Source organism: Hydra vulgaris, chromosome 15, assembly GCF_038396675.1.
Source record: "Hydra vulgaris chromosome 15, alternate assembly HydraT2T_AEP".
Classification (NCBI taxonomy): Eukaryota; Metazoa; Cnidaria; class Hydrozoa; order Anthoathecata; family Hydridae; genus Hydra; species Hydra vulgaris.
Genome location: NC_088934.1, coordinates 24,992,501 through 25,010,000, shown reverse-complemented (window position 1 = coordinate 25,010,000; position 17,500 = coordinate 24,992,501). Strand labels below are relative to the sequence as shown.

Below are 17,500 nucleotides of genomic sequence, written 5' to 3'. Positions count from 1 at the left end.
GCTAAGGGACGAATGCTAGCAGTACGTGTGTTTTGTACATGAAATTTTGATGCTGCCTGTGAAGATGTAGCAGTAGGACGAACTGTTGCTGTCAATGGTGCATTACCTTAAATTTTTGAATATATAAGAACTAAAATACCTACCCTCACATAAAATATCATTGATGACATCATACTGAAAAAACCATCTGCTGAGATTCAGTAAATACATCAAATAAGACTTTATGCAAATACAATCTTGATTTAAAAAACTTTTATTACAACAAATCAAATTTGAAAACAAGTAATAATAAAAAAAATTTTATTCTTTTTCTTTTTTTTTTTTTGTATGGAATTAAGTCAGCATTATAAAAAATAAATGCTGATCTAACTCTAAAGGATTGTATTTGTGTGTGCGTGTGAGTGTATTTTCTAAGTATTTTCCAAGTTGAGTTTTGAGTTTTGTTTAAGTTTTGTTTAAAAAATAGAATATTTATTATAATAAAAATAGAATATTTGAGTTTTGTTTAAAAAATAGAAAGAAAAAATTGCACATCTTATACATTTTTAGTCTGTTCCAGTAATGTACTGGAGCAGACTAAAAATGCATACAACTTGCATGTTATGAGGTTTTTAGTGTTGAGAAAAAGATTGAGTTAAGAACTTTAATGAATATTCATTAAAATTTATTCAAATGAATATTCATTCAAATTTAGCAATTATTAGTGTGGCAATGTATTTAGCAACACAAAAATTTAAAGAAAAAAGATCACTACAGGAAGTAGAAAAACCATATTTACATAATTTTTCATATTCTTATTTGCATATATATAGGATGCAAATAGCAGGATCAGATTAGTGCGAATTCTAAAAAATTATGTAATCTTTTTTTTAATGAGTTTTTTAAATTTAAATTTTTTGCCATTTTTTCACAACTTAAAACAATAAGTGCAGGTGTCAAACAAAATTCGACCAGTTACAAATCTTGTAAGTTAAAAGTTGAATGACAAGTTCTCTCATCAAATTCAAAACAAAAAATATTGTTTTGGTAAGATTTGGAAACTAGCAGAATAGCAAAATAAAATTTTAGTAGGGTAACTAGAAGAAGTTGTGCAGAAGAGATTTTTTTAAGCCCCTAAGTTCATTAGGACTATTTTTTAGACATGCAACAGCCTAACAAACTTTTAGGGAATTTATTTTATTTAAGAAAAGGGGTAGTTAAAACAGTATTTACGTGAAAAATCCAAGAAAAAGCGCAGCCTATTTATTCATATTAGACTTTATTTTTTTTTTTTTTTAAATCTTTTTATTAACATTTTTTTTTTTTTAAATAAATATAAACTTCTTCTCAGAATCACATTTACAAATGTATTTATAGATCGCATTTTACATTTTTTCTTTTTAAAATGATGTTAAATTTTAGAGGTGATTGTTTTTTTTTCATAGGAAATGCAAATGATTTTAATAAACACAAAAAATTTATGTACCTGGGTGGAAATTATGCAGTAATTGTAGCTAAAGGTTGCAGGATATAAAGAAAGAAGTAGAATGAAATAGTCATGCATTCTTAACGAAAGTCTTCAATCTATAGGATAAATTATTCTTTAATTGTTAACCAATGAAGCTTAAAACTACAATGACTACCTATTCAAGAATTTATTAAACTTAAGTACAATAAACACTTCATTCGCTAAAGGAAAAGAAACTTTCCAGTAACTTTGAACATCTTCAAAAAGACTGTTTAAAAACATGCAATTATGTGTACCAAATTATTAAGACTTTAACTTGTTGTTGAATATCCAATGCATTTTTTTTTTTAGATAAATAACTGAAAACATATGCAGCTTTGTAATTCCAAAAAACTAGTAACGGCAGGCATTGTATTTGTCGCGGTTGCAGTTTACAAATAATCTTATGTATTATGTTAAGTATGATTGGCATCAATATTTGTGATTTTTTACAGAAAATAGTAATAGATACCATTCTGTTAATGAAATATTAAAACTAAATAAATCCTAATATTTCCAGCATTCCAAAGATTCATGGAAAATTTGCAAACTGATATTATCGCAAAATTTAAGCCATTAATATCGCACCAATATCGATATTAATGGCTTAAATTTTCATTTTAACATTGTTTTTAAGTTGTATATCTTTCATGAAAGCAGAAAAAATTAAAAAAGCTTTTCTTTTTTTTTTTAAAAGAAAAACATTGCTTTTAAGTTATTTATCTTTCTTAAAAGCTCAAAAAAAATGACTGATGTGGTGAGTCAAAACATAAAATGACTGATTTTTGTGAGTCCTACCAAACCTTTTATTTAGAGTATGCTTTACAATTTTTACAATGAAAAATTTGTAAAGTGACTTTGCACTTTTTCATGCTGCTTAAGTAAATTAGGGTAGTTAAGAAAAATTGGCATGCACAGTTTCAATAAGTTAAAACAATTGCTTTCCAAAACAACTGATTTGATAAAATAAAATTGATCTTTTTAAATAAAAAATAAAATATAATAACTGCCACCATTGTATAAATAAAAATCTAGAAATCTATAAAAGAGTTTAAAAAGTTTTAAAAATTAATATTTTCTAAAATTGATTGCACTCTGTGTAAGTATACAACATAATCTATGTGCCAGTGTAAAATTTGCTTGAAGGTTTCTTTATGGTCAATCTGATTTTGAATATGTTTTTCTTTAAAAGTTCAAATGAATACACCATGAAAAAAATTAAAATTTTTAATCGAAAATATTTTTTTAATAGAAATTTTATTATTGTTTATTACAAGTCAAAATTTCCAAAGTGTTAAGCTAACTAACTACCCATATTAAGTCTAAAACTTGACATATGTGAGTACACTATTTTAAGATGTATCCATATGTCTAGTTATATATGCAGTTGACATATGTGAGTACACTTTTTTAAGATGTATCCATATGTCTAGTTATATATGCAGTTGACATATGTGAGTACACTATTTTAAGATGTATCCATATGTCTAGCTATATATGCAGTTGACATATTTGAGTACACTATTTTAAGATGTATCCATATGTCTAGTTATATATGCAGTTGACATATGTTAATACACTATTTTAAGATGTATCCATATGTCTAGCTATATATGCAGTTACCATATGTGAGTACACTATTTTAAAATGTATCCATATGCCTAGGTATATATGCAGTTGACATATGTGAGTACACTATTTTAAGATGTATCCATATGTCTAGCTATATATGCAGTTGATATATGTGAGTACACTATTTTAAGATGTATCCATATGTCTAGCTATATATGCAGTTGACATGTGAGTACACTATTTTAAGATCCATTAAGCCACTGTCTAAACATACTTTTTTTTCCAAATCGTATTGGCTCACTTTGGGATTTATGTAAGCCATAAATATAAACATAAATCCGAAAAAATTATTCAATTTGGAGCTATAATCATTTTGGGTAAACATTTTAAAGTTTTTAGCTATTAGTGTGTTTTTTTCAAATATTTAAAAGAATATAATATTTTGAAAAACCTTATTTTTCAAAAATATCTGCGACGGAAACTTTTTACATGTCACGTCTCGTTTTCACAATGTTTTATGAAATCTCATTGGCTAACGCCATGTGAAAACGAGGCATGGTTTGTAAAAAGTTTCCGTCGCAGATATTTATGAAATATAATATCGTTTTTTATGAATCGATTTTCAAGTTTTCAAGTCGATTGAAACTAAAGTTTCTTAAAACTATCGATGTTGGAAAATTATTGGGGCTAGAGTCTAAATAATGTGTGTATGACACTCCTCCCCGAACAATGAACTTATTAAAGCTAGTGAGCTTTTAATTATAATATTATTTGGCAATGATCAGAGATCAAGTACCTATTTTTTTTTGTTTTTAAGTTAGCTAAAGTCACTACCCCACACCCTTATTTACTATCTGTTTGCGCTAGCTCTGGTTAGGTCTTTTGAGTTTACATTGGTATTTATATATATAACACCCTTGCTTCAACGTTTTTATAGACCATTAACAATAAAAGTAACACCAAGCTTGAAGTTATAATACATTTTAGGAATGCCTTTTCATAAAAGAGAACATTAAACTCACATTTATATACATTAAATAGAATATATTACATTTGTAACAAGTTTGTAAAATTGTTGTAAAAACAAGTTTGTAAAATTACTCTGAAATAATTACACAATATTCTGACTTTTTCACGTTTCTCTTGTTTTCGGTTCTGCTTTGGTTTTTAGCCAGAATGAAGTTATGTCTCTTTACCCGCCCATAAACCTTTTTAGAAGCTTCGGATGTGAGTTTTACAGCTCTTTCCACCGACTGAGAATTGTTTGGCAAATCAGTTAGAGAAAGTTTATTGCCGGTTTGAATAGCTTGTCGTAATTCATTTGAAGATACAAAAGTTGACGCAGGAGGTTCAATTTGTATTGAAGAAACCTCAATTAAGTCGGTCCAAACATCAGCATTGAAGTTCAAGGTCATAACTGTCTTAGCTTTGATTTTAGGTTTGAAATCTGGATTTGTTTCCCTGGATAATCTAACCTTCAAGATTTGATTAAGAGCACGGTCTCTTACAACTTTTTCATCGTCTAGCAGCATAGCATAAAGAAAGTTTTCTTGACAGCAGCATTAGGAGTTACCCTGAAGATTTTTGAATACAATAATTTGAATTCTGCTATTCTGTTTCTTGACTAATTGAAGTGTTTTATGGAGAAGCCTTGGTGCATCTTTGTAATGCGCTGAACTTTTAACGGCAAACCACATAGGACAGTAAACTTGTATTATGTACTTTGTTATAAAGTTTAAATCATGTGTAGGTATCTTGGTTCTTGTATAAACCATCATAATTCTCAAAGCAAGAGTTAACTAGCGTGCATGACAGACTGGACCAGGTTTCCTGTTAGCATACTTGACAGAAATGAAACCTTTAGCTATTCCAGTGCAATACTCATAAAGTTTATGCTGGTCCGTACTCAGATCGCCAACAATGTTGGGCTTTACATATAACTCTATCTCGGAATCAATAGGAACAAACTGAACCAATGGTTTTTCATGCATGAATGTATCAGACGCTTGTTCACCAATAGGGCTCTTACACTTTTTAGGATCATTAGTTTTTCCATCTATTTCAGATATAACATGACGAAGAGGTAGCTCACCCTGGTGAAGTAAACAACCAACTAAATGAATGCTACGATTCAAAAGCTTTTCTAATTTGACAACTAAACCTTTATCTGCGCCAGTGTTAGAAATTGTATTGTCAAGAACAATCGCTTCCAAGCTTTTAATACTATCATATTCAGAAAGCACAGTTAACGTTGCTGAAGCCATAATACTACCTTTACCATTTTCTATTATAGTATGAGTTAGATAATTTCCAGAGAAAGGGTCATTTTCACAAGTAAAAGAGAGGTGATGTTCATCTTTGGTAGTTCGATAAAAGAAAGGGTCCCCATTACTCTTGTATTTCATCACATAAACTAATGAATTTTTGTCTTTCTTGCTATCAACACCAATTACTTTTATTTGTGAAACTTCTTGACGATGCTTTGTGTCAATTGAATTAGCCACTCGTACCTTTTCACAAAAAATCTTATATTCCATTATTATCTGAAATTTTTTAATCTCAGTTACTATTCCGTAGTCAATTAACATAGCTGTTGCAATTGCAGCTGCAGCAGCATCACTTACTTCATACCTTATTGCAGCCTTGGCTAAATTAGATAAGTCTGTGTAATTTCTTTCACTTATGATTTGCTCCTCAAATTCTTCACTTTCAGCTGTATCTAAACTTGAAGATCCAGCACTAAAATTACCGTCTGACTCGAGTTTTGATGTTGTTTGAAGACTTCTCTGTCTAATTAGCTCTCTAGTGGCCTCTTTTTCCTGTCTAATATACATTTTGGCAACCCTAGTTGCCTCCACTTGGTCCACGTTGCCTAACTGCCAACTTCCTTTTGGTCCTATCTTGCATCCTTGATCCTTTAAATATTCTCTTTCCAGAACGGGGACCTAAAATAAGTCAAGTATTTTAAAATTTAAAAGTATTAAAATTTAAAGCGAATAAAATGAATCAAATTTCATGATCACTAATCATTTGACTATAACTTCGTAAATAAGCAGTAAATGCTAAAATGACTTGCGGCTCTTTTTTATCCAACCCTCCATATTTATCAATTCTAACAGTAAATGTTGATAAAAATTGCATGATATACCTTTCTGCTTTCCTCACAGAGATAAACTATGTGTTTCATTGTGCAGTCGCTTTTCCGACAGCCGATTTGTCTAAATGTTAATTACTTTACTATAAAATCAAGACAATATAGAAATTATTTATTATATAGGCTTACATTCTTTAGTTTATGGATAAAGACTTTACCTTAATACCTTAGTAGAAGGCGAGGGGAATAGGATAGTAAATTTTCATCAACCCTTATAAAATCTTTTTCACTTAACATTAAACAAATTGTACTAAAAAATGTTTACAAATATCTATTTACCTATCTTTACAGTCATCAATAATTGGGAGATCGCACCGGCAAGCAGACAAATCAAACAACGTTTCCAGTTTCTTTTTTTATAGCCAGCTTATACTCGACTTATGGTTTTTAGATTAAATTCGTTCTGCAGATAATACTTTTTTAAATGTTCTGGATATTTTATTTTTTAATGGTTTATCTTTTATCAGAGGTAGATTTGGATTAACTCTATACCAAAGTTTTTGCAAGTCACTATTGACTTTTGTCACGATTGATACAGAGTTAATTTTCTGTCCATTAAATAATTCTTTCTCAATCTTGTAACCGTTTTGAATGAGCTGTTTGTAAGTTGGTAGATCACTCACGGGTAAATCAGAAGCTCTTCCAGCAAATCTTCCACTATTAATACGAGTTTTGTTTAAAACCTTCGCAGGTCTTCCAAGTTTTTTTGAGCTCATGCTGATACGACAATATGAATTTATTATAAGTAAAAAATAAAGCAAGAAATTATTCTTCGATTACAGTTAATATATTTTAAAATATTTGTTTAATAACAATTATTTTACGTTTTAGTTTGGTATATAGTTTTTTTATAGAACGCAAATCTCCGCATTTGCTGTATATTTCCAATGTATCTACGTTTAAAAAATTAAAAACGCACGAAAGTTTAGTTTTATTTACGGACCTTAAGTGACGACATGTGGAATTTCCAAGATTTTCTATTGTATTTCCCAAAAAAATTGAAAGTTTTTTGACTTTTTTTTTTTGTGGCAAACGAATAATATATCCATAATACATAAATCCCACACTGAGCCAAGTGTTATCATATACATGACAGTGGCTTAGTATCCATATGTCTAGTTATATATGCAGTTGACATATGTGAGCACACTATTTTAAGATGTATCCATGTCTAGTTATATATGCAGTTAACATATGTGAGTACATTATTTTAAGATGTATCTATATGACTATTTAATTTAAACTATTTAATTGAATAACTTAATTTAATTTATTCACAAAATAATGTGTCCTTGGTCATTGTATTAAATTGTAGTAAACTAATAGTTGTTACATAACTTGGTTTTTATCTACCATTATCAAAATTCTTACTTTTAGATCTTGAATAATTGAAATTACTTAAAAATTATTAGCTTTTTTTAAATGAAATTTAAATTTTAAAATATAATTGACCTAATTATTAACTGATCTATAAAGATATATGTTATATAACATATATATATATAATTATCTATATAACTTTATAATTGTAAATAAAATACCTTCAAATTGATATTGTAGAACTTTAAATGATATTTTTTTAATTTTTATATTTTAAAAAATATTTTGTATTTTAAAATGTTCAAAGCCATAATTCTTTACGTAAATATATCTTTAGTTAATAAAAATAAAAAAATTTGTAAATAATTTGTAAATAATTTTACCATATGTATCTAAAAGTTGCTGATCAGATGATTGTTTTGGTTCAACAATTATTTTTGTTTTTTTCTCATTTTTACTGCAGTTGTCAACAGCTCTGTAAGAAAAAAGAGAGTGTTTATGTTAATAGATTTGCAAACACTCTTTCTAGAGTGTTAGCAAAACTATGTTAATAAAAAAAATTAGATATCTAGAAACAGAGTTTTCAAAATTATGGCAATAAAAAAAAAGAGATGTCAAGAAACAGTATTTTCAAAATTATGTTAATAAAAAAATTTGAAGGGTTTAGTATTCTGCATAATTATTTAATGTAAAGCTTTTAATTTTAATAAGTAACTGTTGAATGTGTGTGGGTGTCTGGCTGGGTCTAGGTTTTAAGCACCGTAACCACATCCAGTGGGATAGTCTAATGCCGGTATTGTCAAAGTGGAGTACATTGGAAGAAGCTGTAACTCACCAGTCACAAAGAACATAATAATTTAGTTTCTGCACAAAAAATAAAATGCTTTGCTACAAAAAAAGCGCAAAAATTCAAATGTTTAACTTGTGTTAAATCAGATCAGAATAAGGATTGTTGTGGTCACACTGTTACTGGTAACTACAAAAATATTTATTTTGGTCAAATGCTAACTGCATCCAGCTACTGTCACCAGACCAGACATACATGCACTATGAGAAAACTTCACTATATACTGCACGAAAGTTTTCTTTTTTTCCCTCAGCATAAATTGTTGTTATCGACACATAATTCACATAGAATGGCTTCATTCATTCAGTTCATCACACTGAATGGCTTAGCTTTAGTACCACTGACAATGCTCTAAAGCTCAAAATTATTAAATTTATCAATCCTTTAGTCAGTTGACTTTAAGTTTTCCAGACAAACCTAATCACTTATCTTCACATCTTGATTTGTATTTTGTCTCTGACCCTAGAATGTGCTCAGTTTTTATTTGTCTTCCATTAGGTGGTTCAGATCATACTATGATATCACTAAAATTGTAGCTCCATTTGCTGAAAATGACTATATACTAGAAAAAAAAGACTATATATAAAAGAAAATGATCGCACTAAAAAGTGGCTCTATTTGCTAAAAAAACAAGTAAATAGTAATCTTGACAAAAAGTCTCAACTTTTTGATCGCTTAGTGTTCTAAGCGATCAAAAAGTTGACAGATAACACTCTTGAATCTGATCTTTCTTCTTTTACATTTTAGAGTTGGCAGTGACTAGTAATTTTAAGTTTAGTGTTAGCAGTGGCTAGTAATTTTACAGTTTAGTGTTGGCAGTGGCTAGTAATTTTACAATAATTTTTAACTTAAAGCAATTGTTTACTGCTAATAATTATTGCAACATTTTTAATATTTTACACATTTTAAAACACTTATAAGTTGATATTATTGATGAATGAGAACATTTTTAAAACAAAAACTTTTTTAACTCATCTAAATTCTGCCCTGTCTTAAAAAGATAACTCCCAACAACAAGGGCTGCACTTAGGAGTAAATTTATTTAAAAACTAATTATCGACTTAATAGAAATATTAGTACTTATAAAAATTAAAAATAAACACTTAATTTAAAAAAAAAAAAAGCCTAGAAGAGCATTGCTTTGCATAAATAAACACTTGAACTCTTAAAATCTTACATTAAGTCAGCTCCCATTTTGTCAATTTGATTTTGAAGTTCGTCTAATTTTTGAATTAAATGTTTTTTGTCTAAAATTAATTCTTTGATTTGATTTGTGCTCTCTAATAATCTTTCTTCAAGTGCATGAACAGAATTAGATTCATTTGAATCTCTTAACTCAACACGTGACTTCTCCAATTGGTCTTTCAAACATTCTATTTCTCTACTGCTGCTGTCTTTTAATTCTAAATGTTAAATTTTTTTTTTAATACTCAAACTGAAAGAATTCAAAATAAATTTGAGGAGAAAATAGATTTATAATATTTCATCAAAAAAATTTATTTAATATTATTTATTTTAGAAAAATTAGATTCATAAATAACTTTTATAATGATTCATATTCAAGTAAAATAATTTTTCAGGGTTCCCACTATTAAAACTGAGGCTAAAACTAAGGATTTTAAGGAGATTTAAGGAGATATTTTCCTAAAATTTAAAGAGATTCAGTCACAAACGACAATTTTTTAAAAGAAAAAGTAAGGAGAATTAAGGAGAAAACGATTACATTAAAAACAGAATCTTATTTTTTTCAATAAATTTTAAATATAAGCAGAGAAATCATTATAAATTATTGTATTACTTTATATATATATAAATATATATATATAAAATAAAAATATGGGTTTGTAAACTATCAAAGAACTGTAAATTTTCTTCTTTATTAATAAGTATAACACAGGTCAACAATATATGTTTTCTAAAATCTCTATAAGAATCCTTTATTTGAGACCCAGAATGACATGGTTTTGAATAATTTGTCAGACAATATTAGGGATTTTACCCCTACTAAATACTAAAGATGTGAACCCAAATATCTTTACAACATGACGTGATGGTGAAAAATGAGTTGCATATTTATAATCCATTTACTTTAATAAAATTTCCTATAATAAAGAAAATATATATATATATGTATAAAAAAAGGAGAAATTAAGGAGAGCAGTCATATTTTAAATTATTCTAAGGTTATTTAAGGACATTTAAGGAGGTTTTTATTTTTTAAGGATATTTAAGGTTTTTAAGGAAGAGTGGGAACCCTGTTTTTCTACAGTTTATGCAACTTTTGTATTTAGTGTTGCTATATTAAGATGTCACTAAGCTGAATGGATATTAATATGTCACTCAGCTGAATGGATATTAATATGTCACTCAGCTGAATGGATATTAAGATGTCACTCAGCTGAATGGATATTAAGATGTCACTCAGCTGAATAGATATTAAAAAAATAACACTAACTAGTTAAAGATGACAATTTTTCTTTGCATGTCTTTAACAACTTTTTATTTTTCTCTTGAACTTCTGTGAGTTTTTTCTAAAAAATAATTCATATAAAACTTATTAGTTATTAAAGCTATTTTTTACCTCATTGTAATTACATTGACATTTATATATATAATAATACACACATATATATGTATGTCATGCATGCATACATTCATAAATACATACATAATAAATACATTGTAAATATATTTATATACATATTATAATACATAATACATACATATGTCATGCATGCATACATACATAAATACATACATACATACATACATACAAAATTGCTTATGGTCATCAATGACAAAAAATACTTTTGTTTTGCAAGGGACAACATGCCTGGAAAATCTGGATACTACATAAACAAAAAAAAAATATGCCTAGAAAGTGTTCATTTTAGGGGAAAAGAGAAATTTTACTATTAGAGAACCAATATGTCAATTACGTTGATAAAGTACCCAATACCCCGAATGTGCCTCAAGCACAAACAATTAAAAATAATTGGGGACATTTGGTGCAGAAGGTTTACAAGGGAGATTGGCAAGCTTCAACAGAGCAAGTTTTGATTGATCGAATTAAATTAAAATTACAACTAAATATTTTACAGTCGGTTATGAAAGGCATCAAAGCAAAATTAAGATCAATTGGTGTTTTTTCATTTAAAAAATAACTTAATTTTATTAAAAGATTATTAAAAAAAAAATTTTTTTTTTAAATTTATAAATAAGTTATTGATGTTTTTATTTTGTCCAATAACTTATGCATCACCCGTTTCCCAATTATATTACACAAGACTGCGTATCTTTTTAATAAACCTACATTTTAAATCATAAATAAGAAAAGAAAAAGTTTGAAAACCGAAAAATTAAATTCAGACTCCCTTCTTACAGACACCCTGGTTGATTTGTTTTTACTTGAACACTTCTTCAACCTTTTTTATATATATGTTTGTATGTGTATGTATATATATATATATATATATATATATATATATATATATATATATATATATATATATATATATATATATATATATATATATATACATATATGTAGCATAATTCAAGTTTAGATAGCACTCCAAAAAAATAGCGAATCGAAGATAGTCTGAAGAGAAATATTGGAGAAAAGCGTTAAGCAACCAAATATCATATTAATGATGTAGGGTTTGTAAATTGTAAATTCGTTATCACAAAGTTCTATGGATACAAGAAAGGAAGTAATTAATAAATAAGTTAATTGATAAATAATAATTAGTAGGCTTAATTAATTAAGTTAATTAAGTTTATTAGGCTTATTAGTTTAGTAAGCTTAATTAATTAAGCTTAATTAAGCTTATTTATTATTGCTTTGTTAGGTGAGCTCTAAGAAATTTGGTTAAATTTTACTAAACTGATTAAATTTCAAAAACTAGCAAACATTAAAATTTATCTTAAGTTACTTTTTTCTTTCCCTTAAGTTCATATAAATGGGAGCAAAACTTTTCTTTACTTAGGCCATTAAAAATGAACAGGAATAAACTTGAACAGCCATGAGGGTATTTTAATAAAAGCTATTGCTATAACTGTTGATTTATTAAAAACTAAGAAAAAAAACTTTAAAATAATATAAAAATAGCATAACAAAACAGTAATTTCTTACTTTTCCATCAGCAAATTCTAATTTTAAGAGTTCCAGCTCTTTATTTTTCTCCAGCAATTTTTTTTCTGCTTCAAGATAACAACTATGAGTTTCAATATTTTTTTTCTCTAGATCATTGCTTCTTTTGCATTCAGACACTAGCTGAGACTGAAGAGACATTAGTTCTTTTGATAGTTCTTCAGCAACTTTGGTTTTCTCAGCAATTTGTATTTCAAATTTTTTCTTTTCTTCTAGATCAATAGTTTGGTTAGATGGCGTATCAAGATCATTGGACTGAACATTATTCGAAGAAACATTTATTATACTTGAAAAGTCAATATTATTTTCCTTGAGTACCTTTTGCAGCTGGTCACATATAGTCTTATATTTACGAGCCACTTTACGCACCTAACAAATAAAAAAATTAAAAAATACAAAAATGTTAAAAAATAATATTTTAAACCTTTTACATATTAACAGAACTATTTACATATTAATTACTAAACTGTTACATGTAAATTCAATGTTTTTTAAAAATACATTTGACACAAATTTAAAAATAAACTATTGTAAATTAGTCGTATTTTTAGAGGTAACTAAATTAATATTAAGATAAAACTAATTCATGTTAAATAAAAAATACCATTTTGCTTTTATCAGCCATTTCAAGATTTTTAGATTTCCACTGATCCAGTTCTTTTTGCAAGTTGGATAATTGCTCAGTTTCAACAGCTTTTGCAGATGCATTTGATGTTGTTGATGCAGCATTAAGTTTATTACGAGTTGCTATTAAATCTGATTCTAATCCAGATATTTTTTCCTGTAAAATTAACAAATTGAATTTGATTTTTTTACTCATTTAATTATGTTATTTACTATTGACTTATTTAATTGTATGAAGTGTTTTATAATAAGTATAGCTATAATAATACTTACTTATAATAACTACAAGTACAAGTTGTATAATAAGTTGAATTGTCACCATGTCACAACTATTTAGTAGTATTTATATTTTAACCTATTTACATTACATTATTCTTTTTACAAAATAACTCAAACACAAAAATCTTAACAGGTTCAGAAATAAATAAAAGGAGGACATTACACGGGCAACATTACACAAACATCAATATAGGAATTGTATTGTAATTGTAAATTAAAATGCATATATATATATATATATATATATATATATATATATATATATATATATATAATAAAATATTCTAGCTCCCACTAATAACACCTGCTAGAATTGTTATTTAGCCAGGGTTGGGGTTGCAAAAAACCTCATATTTGGCTGGGTCCCCTGGTTTCAGATAATGATAGCTATGCATTTTTGTGAGAAGAAACTGTATAAAACATTGATGACAAGTTAGCAATTAAGAATGAAATACTTTAGTTTAAATAAAAAGTCATTGATGACAATATATTGAAATAGGGATAAATAGAGCTTCATTACATACATAACCTATACCCTAATAATCAGTCTCATACTTTTTTATGCTAATTCACCTCCCCAAGGCCAAGAAGGCTACTACAGACAAGGAGGCTACTTAATTGTGGTTATAACCCTCTCTCAACTTTATAACTCCATAACACGAACGTTGACAAACAACGCCGCTGCGTGGAGAAACAAGATGAGCGCGGTACTTTCAGGGAGCAAGTTGGGGATCTAACTTGGAACCTCTCCCTTATGAAGCGAGCGCTCTACCACTACACCGCTAGGCAATATGTTGATACTAAGAGTTATATAATGGAAAAAAATAGTTTGCTTGTTTATTTTCTCATCATTTAAAAAAAAAGTAAATTAAAAAAAAGATCAGCAGAATATATCGCATTATGTAGACTTAATATTAAAAATAAAAATTATACAGCAAAATAAAAAACCTGGTTTTCATTTTTGAATTTTAATGTCTCTCTTTTAAATGTGTCAAACTGCTGCTTATTTCTCTTGAGATCTTCTTGCAAAGATGTTATAACTTTCTCATTCTGTACTTTCAGTGATTGAAGTTTTTTTAACTCTTCATTCTCTGATTTAGTACTTTGTATCATAAGTTGATTGGTACGATTTGTCCATCGCTCTATCTAAAATAATTCTTATTTTACAAAAATTCAATATAATACTAGAGATTACATTTTTAAATGTGGAAACATATATATATAAGTACATAAAAGATAAATACATAAAACATAAATGTGTAAATACATAAAATATAAATATATAAACACATAAAATGAATGTAAATGTTTGTGGTTATTTCAACCTGGTTGTTCCTTGTTATAAAAGTTTATATGAGTTATGAGAATTCATCATACCACCACAGTAAATGAAAAATTATTTGATAAAATTTATTTGAAAATTTTTAAAACCTAAAAGTTTACAACAAACAAAAAATCTAGTAACTATTGAATCGTATACAATTTACTTTAATATTTACTTCACTAGTTTTTAATTTTTGAGTCGAATTTCCAGAATGATAATGTTGGTTTTTCATTTTGAGGATCTGTCATGTTTTAAAGTTTTTCAAAAATGATTTGAAAAATTTCAAGACCCTATAATCTTCTATATATATAAAGGGCAATGTGTGTGTTTGTTTGTTTGTTCTCTATAGAAATCCAAACCGCCGGACCGATCTCGATGAAATTTGGCATGGGGGTAGTCCTCGAGGGGGAGAAGGTTCTTAGCTGGGTTTTGACCCTGTACCCCGACCCCCGGGGTCAGGGGGCCCAAAAATGGGCCCTCCTGACCCAGGGGTCAGGGGGGCCATTATTTGGGCCCATTTTTGTGTACAGATATCAGGTAAGCCAGTTTAAATATTGGCCCGGGCAACGCCGGTTAACTCCAGCTATATATATAAAGGGCAATGTGTGTTTGTGTGTGTTTGTTTGTTCTCTATAGAAATCCAAACCGCCAGACCGATCTCGATGAAATTTGGCATGGGGGTAGTCCTTGAGGGGGAGAAGGTTCTTAGCTGGGTTTTGACCCCGTACCCCGACCCCCGGGGTCAGGGGGCCCAAAAATAGCCCCCCCTAACCCCGGGGTCAGGGGGCCCATTTTTTGGGCCCATTTTTGTGTACAGATATCAGGTAAGCCAGTTTAAATATTGGCCCGGGCAACGCCGGGTAACTCATGCTAGTTATCAATAAAAACAAGAATGAAGCACATCTGTACAATTTAACAGCAAAGTCAAAGTTGATCCTGAATTAGTCAAGTTCAGTTAAGTTGTCAACATTAGGATAATAAAAGCATGGTGAGGTAAAATTTTAAGGATGTTTATGAAACATCTTCAGGAGGCAGTGGAAATAATGGCAACCAAAATAATATAAAACCAAAATATAAAAACTATAATTTTTAATGCTATAAAAACTAAAATAAATTCATAAATAACTTTCTTTAGAAGCTAAAGTATATATATATATATATATATATATATATATATATATATATATATATATATATATATATATATATATATATATATATATATATATATATATATATATATATATACTGCGTCTCAAAAATTTATCCAACCAAATATTTTTTTAAATACTTTTCCTAAAAAAAGTGCTGTATTTTTGTAAATTTAGACTTTTTTGGTAAACTCAAGATTAATAAAAATAAAAGAACATGTTTTTAAATAGATTTTATTTATTTTAATGTAAAGTATGAATCACAAAGTTTTCAGTCTTAAAATAAAGGAACTTAGGTCATTTTTTTATTGTCAAAAAATATTCGAAAAAACACATTATTTGTTTCATAATAAATTATTATATAACAAAAGAATTATTTTAACACTTTGTTGGGCCTCCCTTTGCTTGGATTACAGCTTCAAGACATCTAGGCATTGATTTGACTAAAGATTTTGTTTCTTTTGGTTGAATCTTTTTTTTAGGCTTCTTCAATTACCACTTTGAGGTTATCTTTTTTGGAAAATGACCAATGTCCAATTTTTCGGTCTAAAATTTCCCACAAATGTTCAATGGGATTAAGGTCCGGTGATTGTGCGGGCCATTCCAAGACCTCAACATTATTTTCAGCAAACCACTCCTTGGTTTTAGTGGCACTATGCTTGGGATCGTTATCTTGCTGAAATGTAAAATCACATTGTAGCCAAAAGTTTTGAGCAGATGACATCGAATTTTGCTTTAATATGTTTCTGTATTGCACCTGATCCATTATAGTATCAATAAATTGGAGTTTTCTGACACCCTTCCAAGCCATTGAACCCCATACCATCACGTTACCGCCACCATACTTGACAGTTCCTCTCATGCAGTTTAATTTGTAGGCTTCTCCGGCTTTTCTCCAAACGTTTTGGGCTCCATCAGATGATTTTAAGTTGAATTTTTATCTGCCAATTCACGGGATCTTTTTCCAGAAAGTTAACAGCATGTTTTTGAACTTCTTAGCAAATTCTAATCTTCTTTTCATGTGTTTCTTACTCAAATATGGTTTATTACACAAAAGTCGTCCTTGAAATCCCTGGTCTCGGATAAGATTTATGATTGTCTGATGGGATAATTTGATTCCATATTTTTCTTCAGCTTGCTCAGCCAGTTTTCGAGCAGAAATGAAGCAATTTTTCTTGACTTGTATAATTAAGTTTCTATCAAAACTTTTAGAAGTCCTTTTTTTTGCAACCCTGCCTTTTTTAGTGGCTGTTGTTTTGATCAAATTATACTTCTTCATTCGGATACTGTATTATGAGGAATTCAAGTCTCTTGCTGCACCTGACAATAGATTTTACCCTGATTGACTAGATCGACACCTAAATTTCTCTGAGAAACAGTCCAGTGACATTTTACTCCAACCATTTTACTTAATAAAACATGAAAGCTTTTTTTTATAAAAAACTTTTTTTTTTACTACAAAAAAAACAGTTTTTTGTTATGCAATTTCATTAATTGTATAAAAATTTGCTAAAATATTTCAACAGGTATCACATAAAATTAATTAAACTTACCTAAATATCGCTAGGTCAGATAATTTTTTTACAAGCC

At 28.4% G+C, this 17,500-nt stretch overlaps 1 protein-coding gene across 3 annotated transcripts in view; it reads right to left on the bottom strand.

The window, feature by feature from the left end:
- LOC136072045 (nucleoprotein TPR-like) overlaps positions 1–17,500 on the bottom strand; it is a 144,869-nt gene that overhangs the window by 44,701 nt on the left and 82,668 nt on the right. For all 3 annotated transcript variants that reach the window (XM_065820049.1, XM_065820050.1, XM_065820051.1), the window contains exons 29-35: positions 14,384–14,581; positions 13,137–13,313; positions 12,515–12,901; positions 10,835–10,910; positions 9,557–9,782; positions 7,916–8,007; positions 1–106 (exon numbers count right to left, since the gene is read on the bottom strand). The exon at positions 1–106 is cut by the window's left edge and continues 252 nt beyond it. In XM_065820049.1, coding sequence (XP_065676121.1) covers positions 1–106; positions 7,916–8,007; positions 9,557–9,782; positions 10,835–10,910; positions 12,515–12,901; positions 13,137–13,313; positions 14,384–14,581 — 1,262 coding nt within the window. The remainder of the gene's footprint in view (positions 107–7,915; positions 8,008–9,556; positions 9,783–10,834; positions 10,911–12,514; positions 12,902–13,136; positions 13,314–14,383; positions 14,582–17,500) is intronic.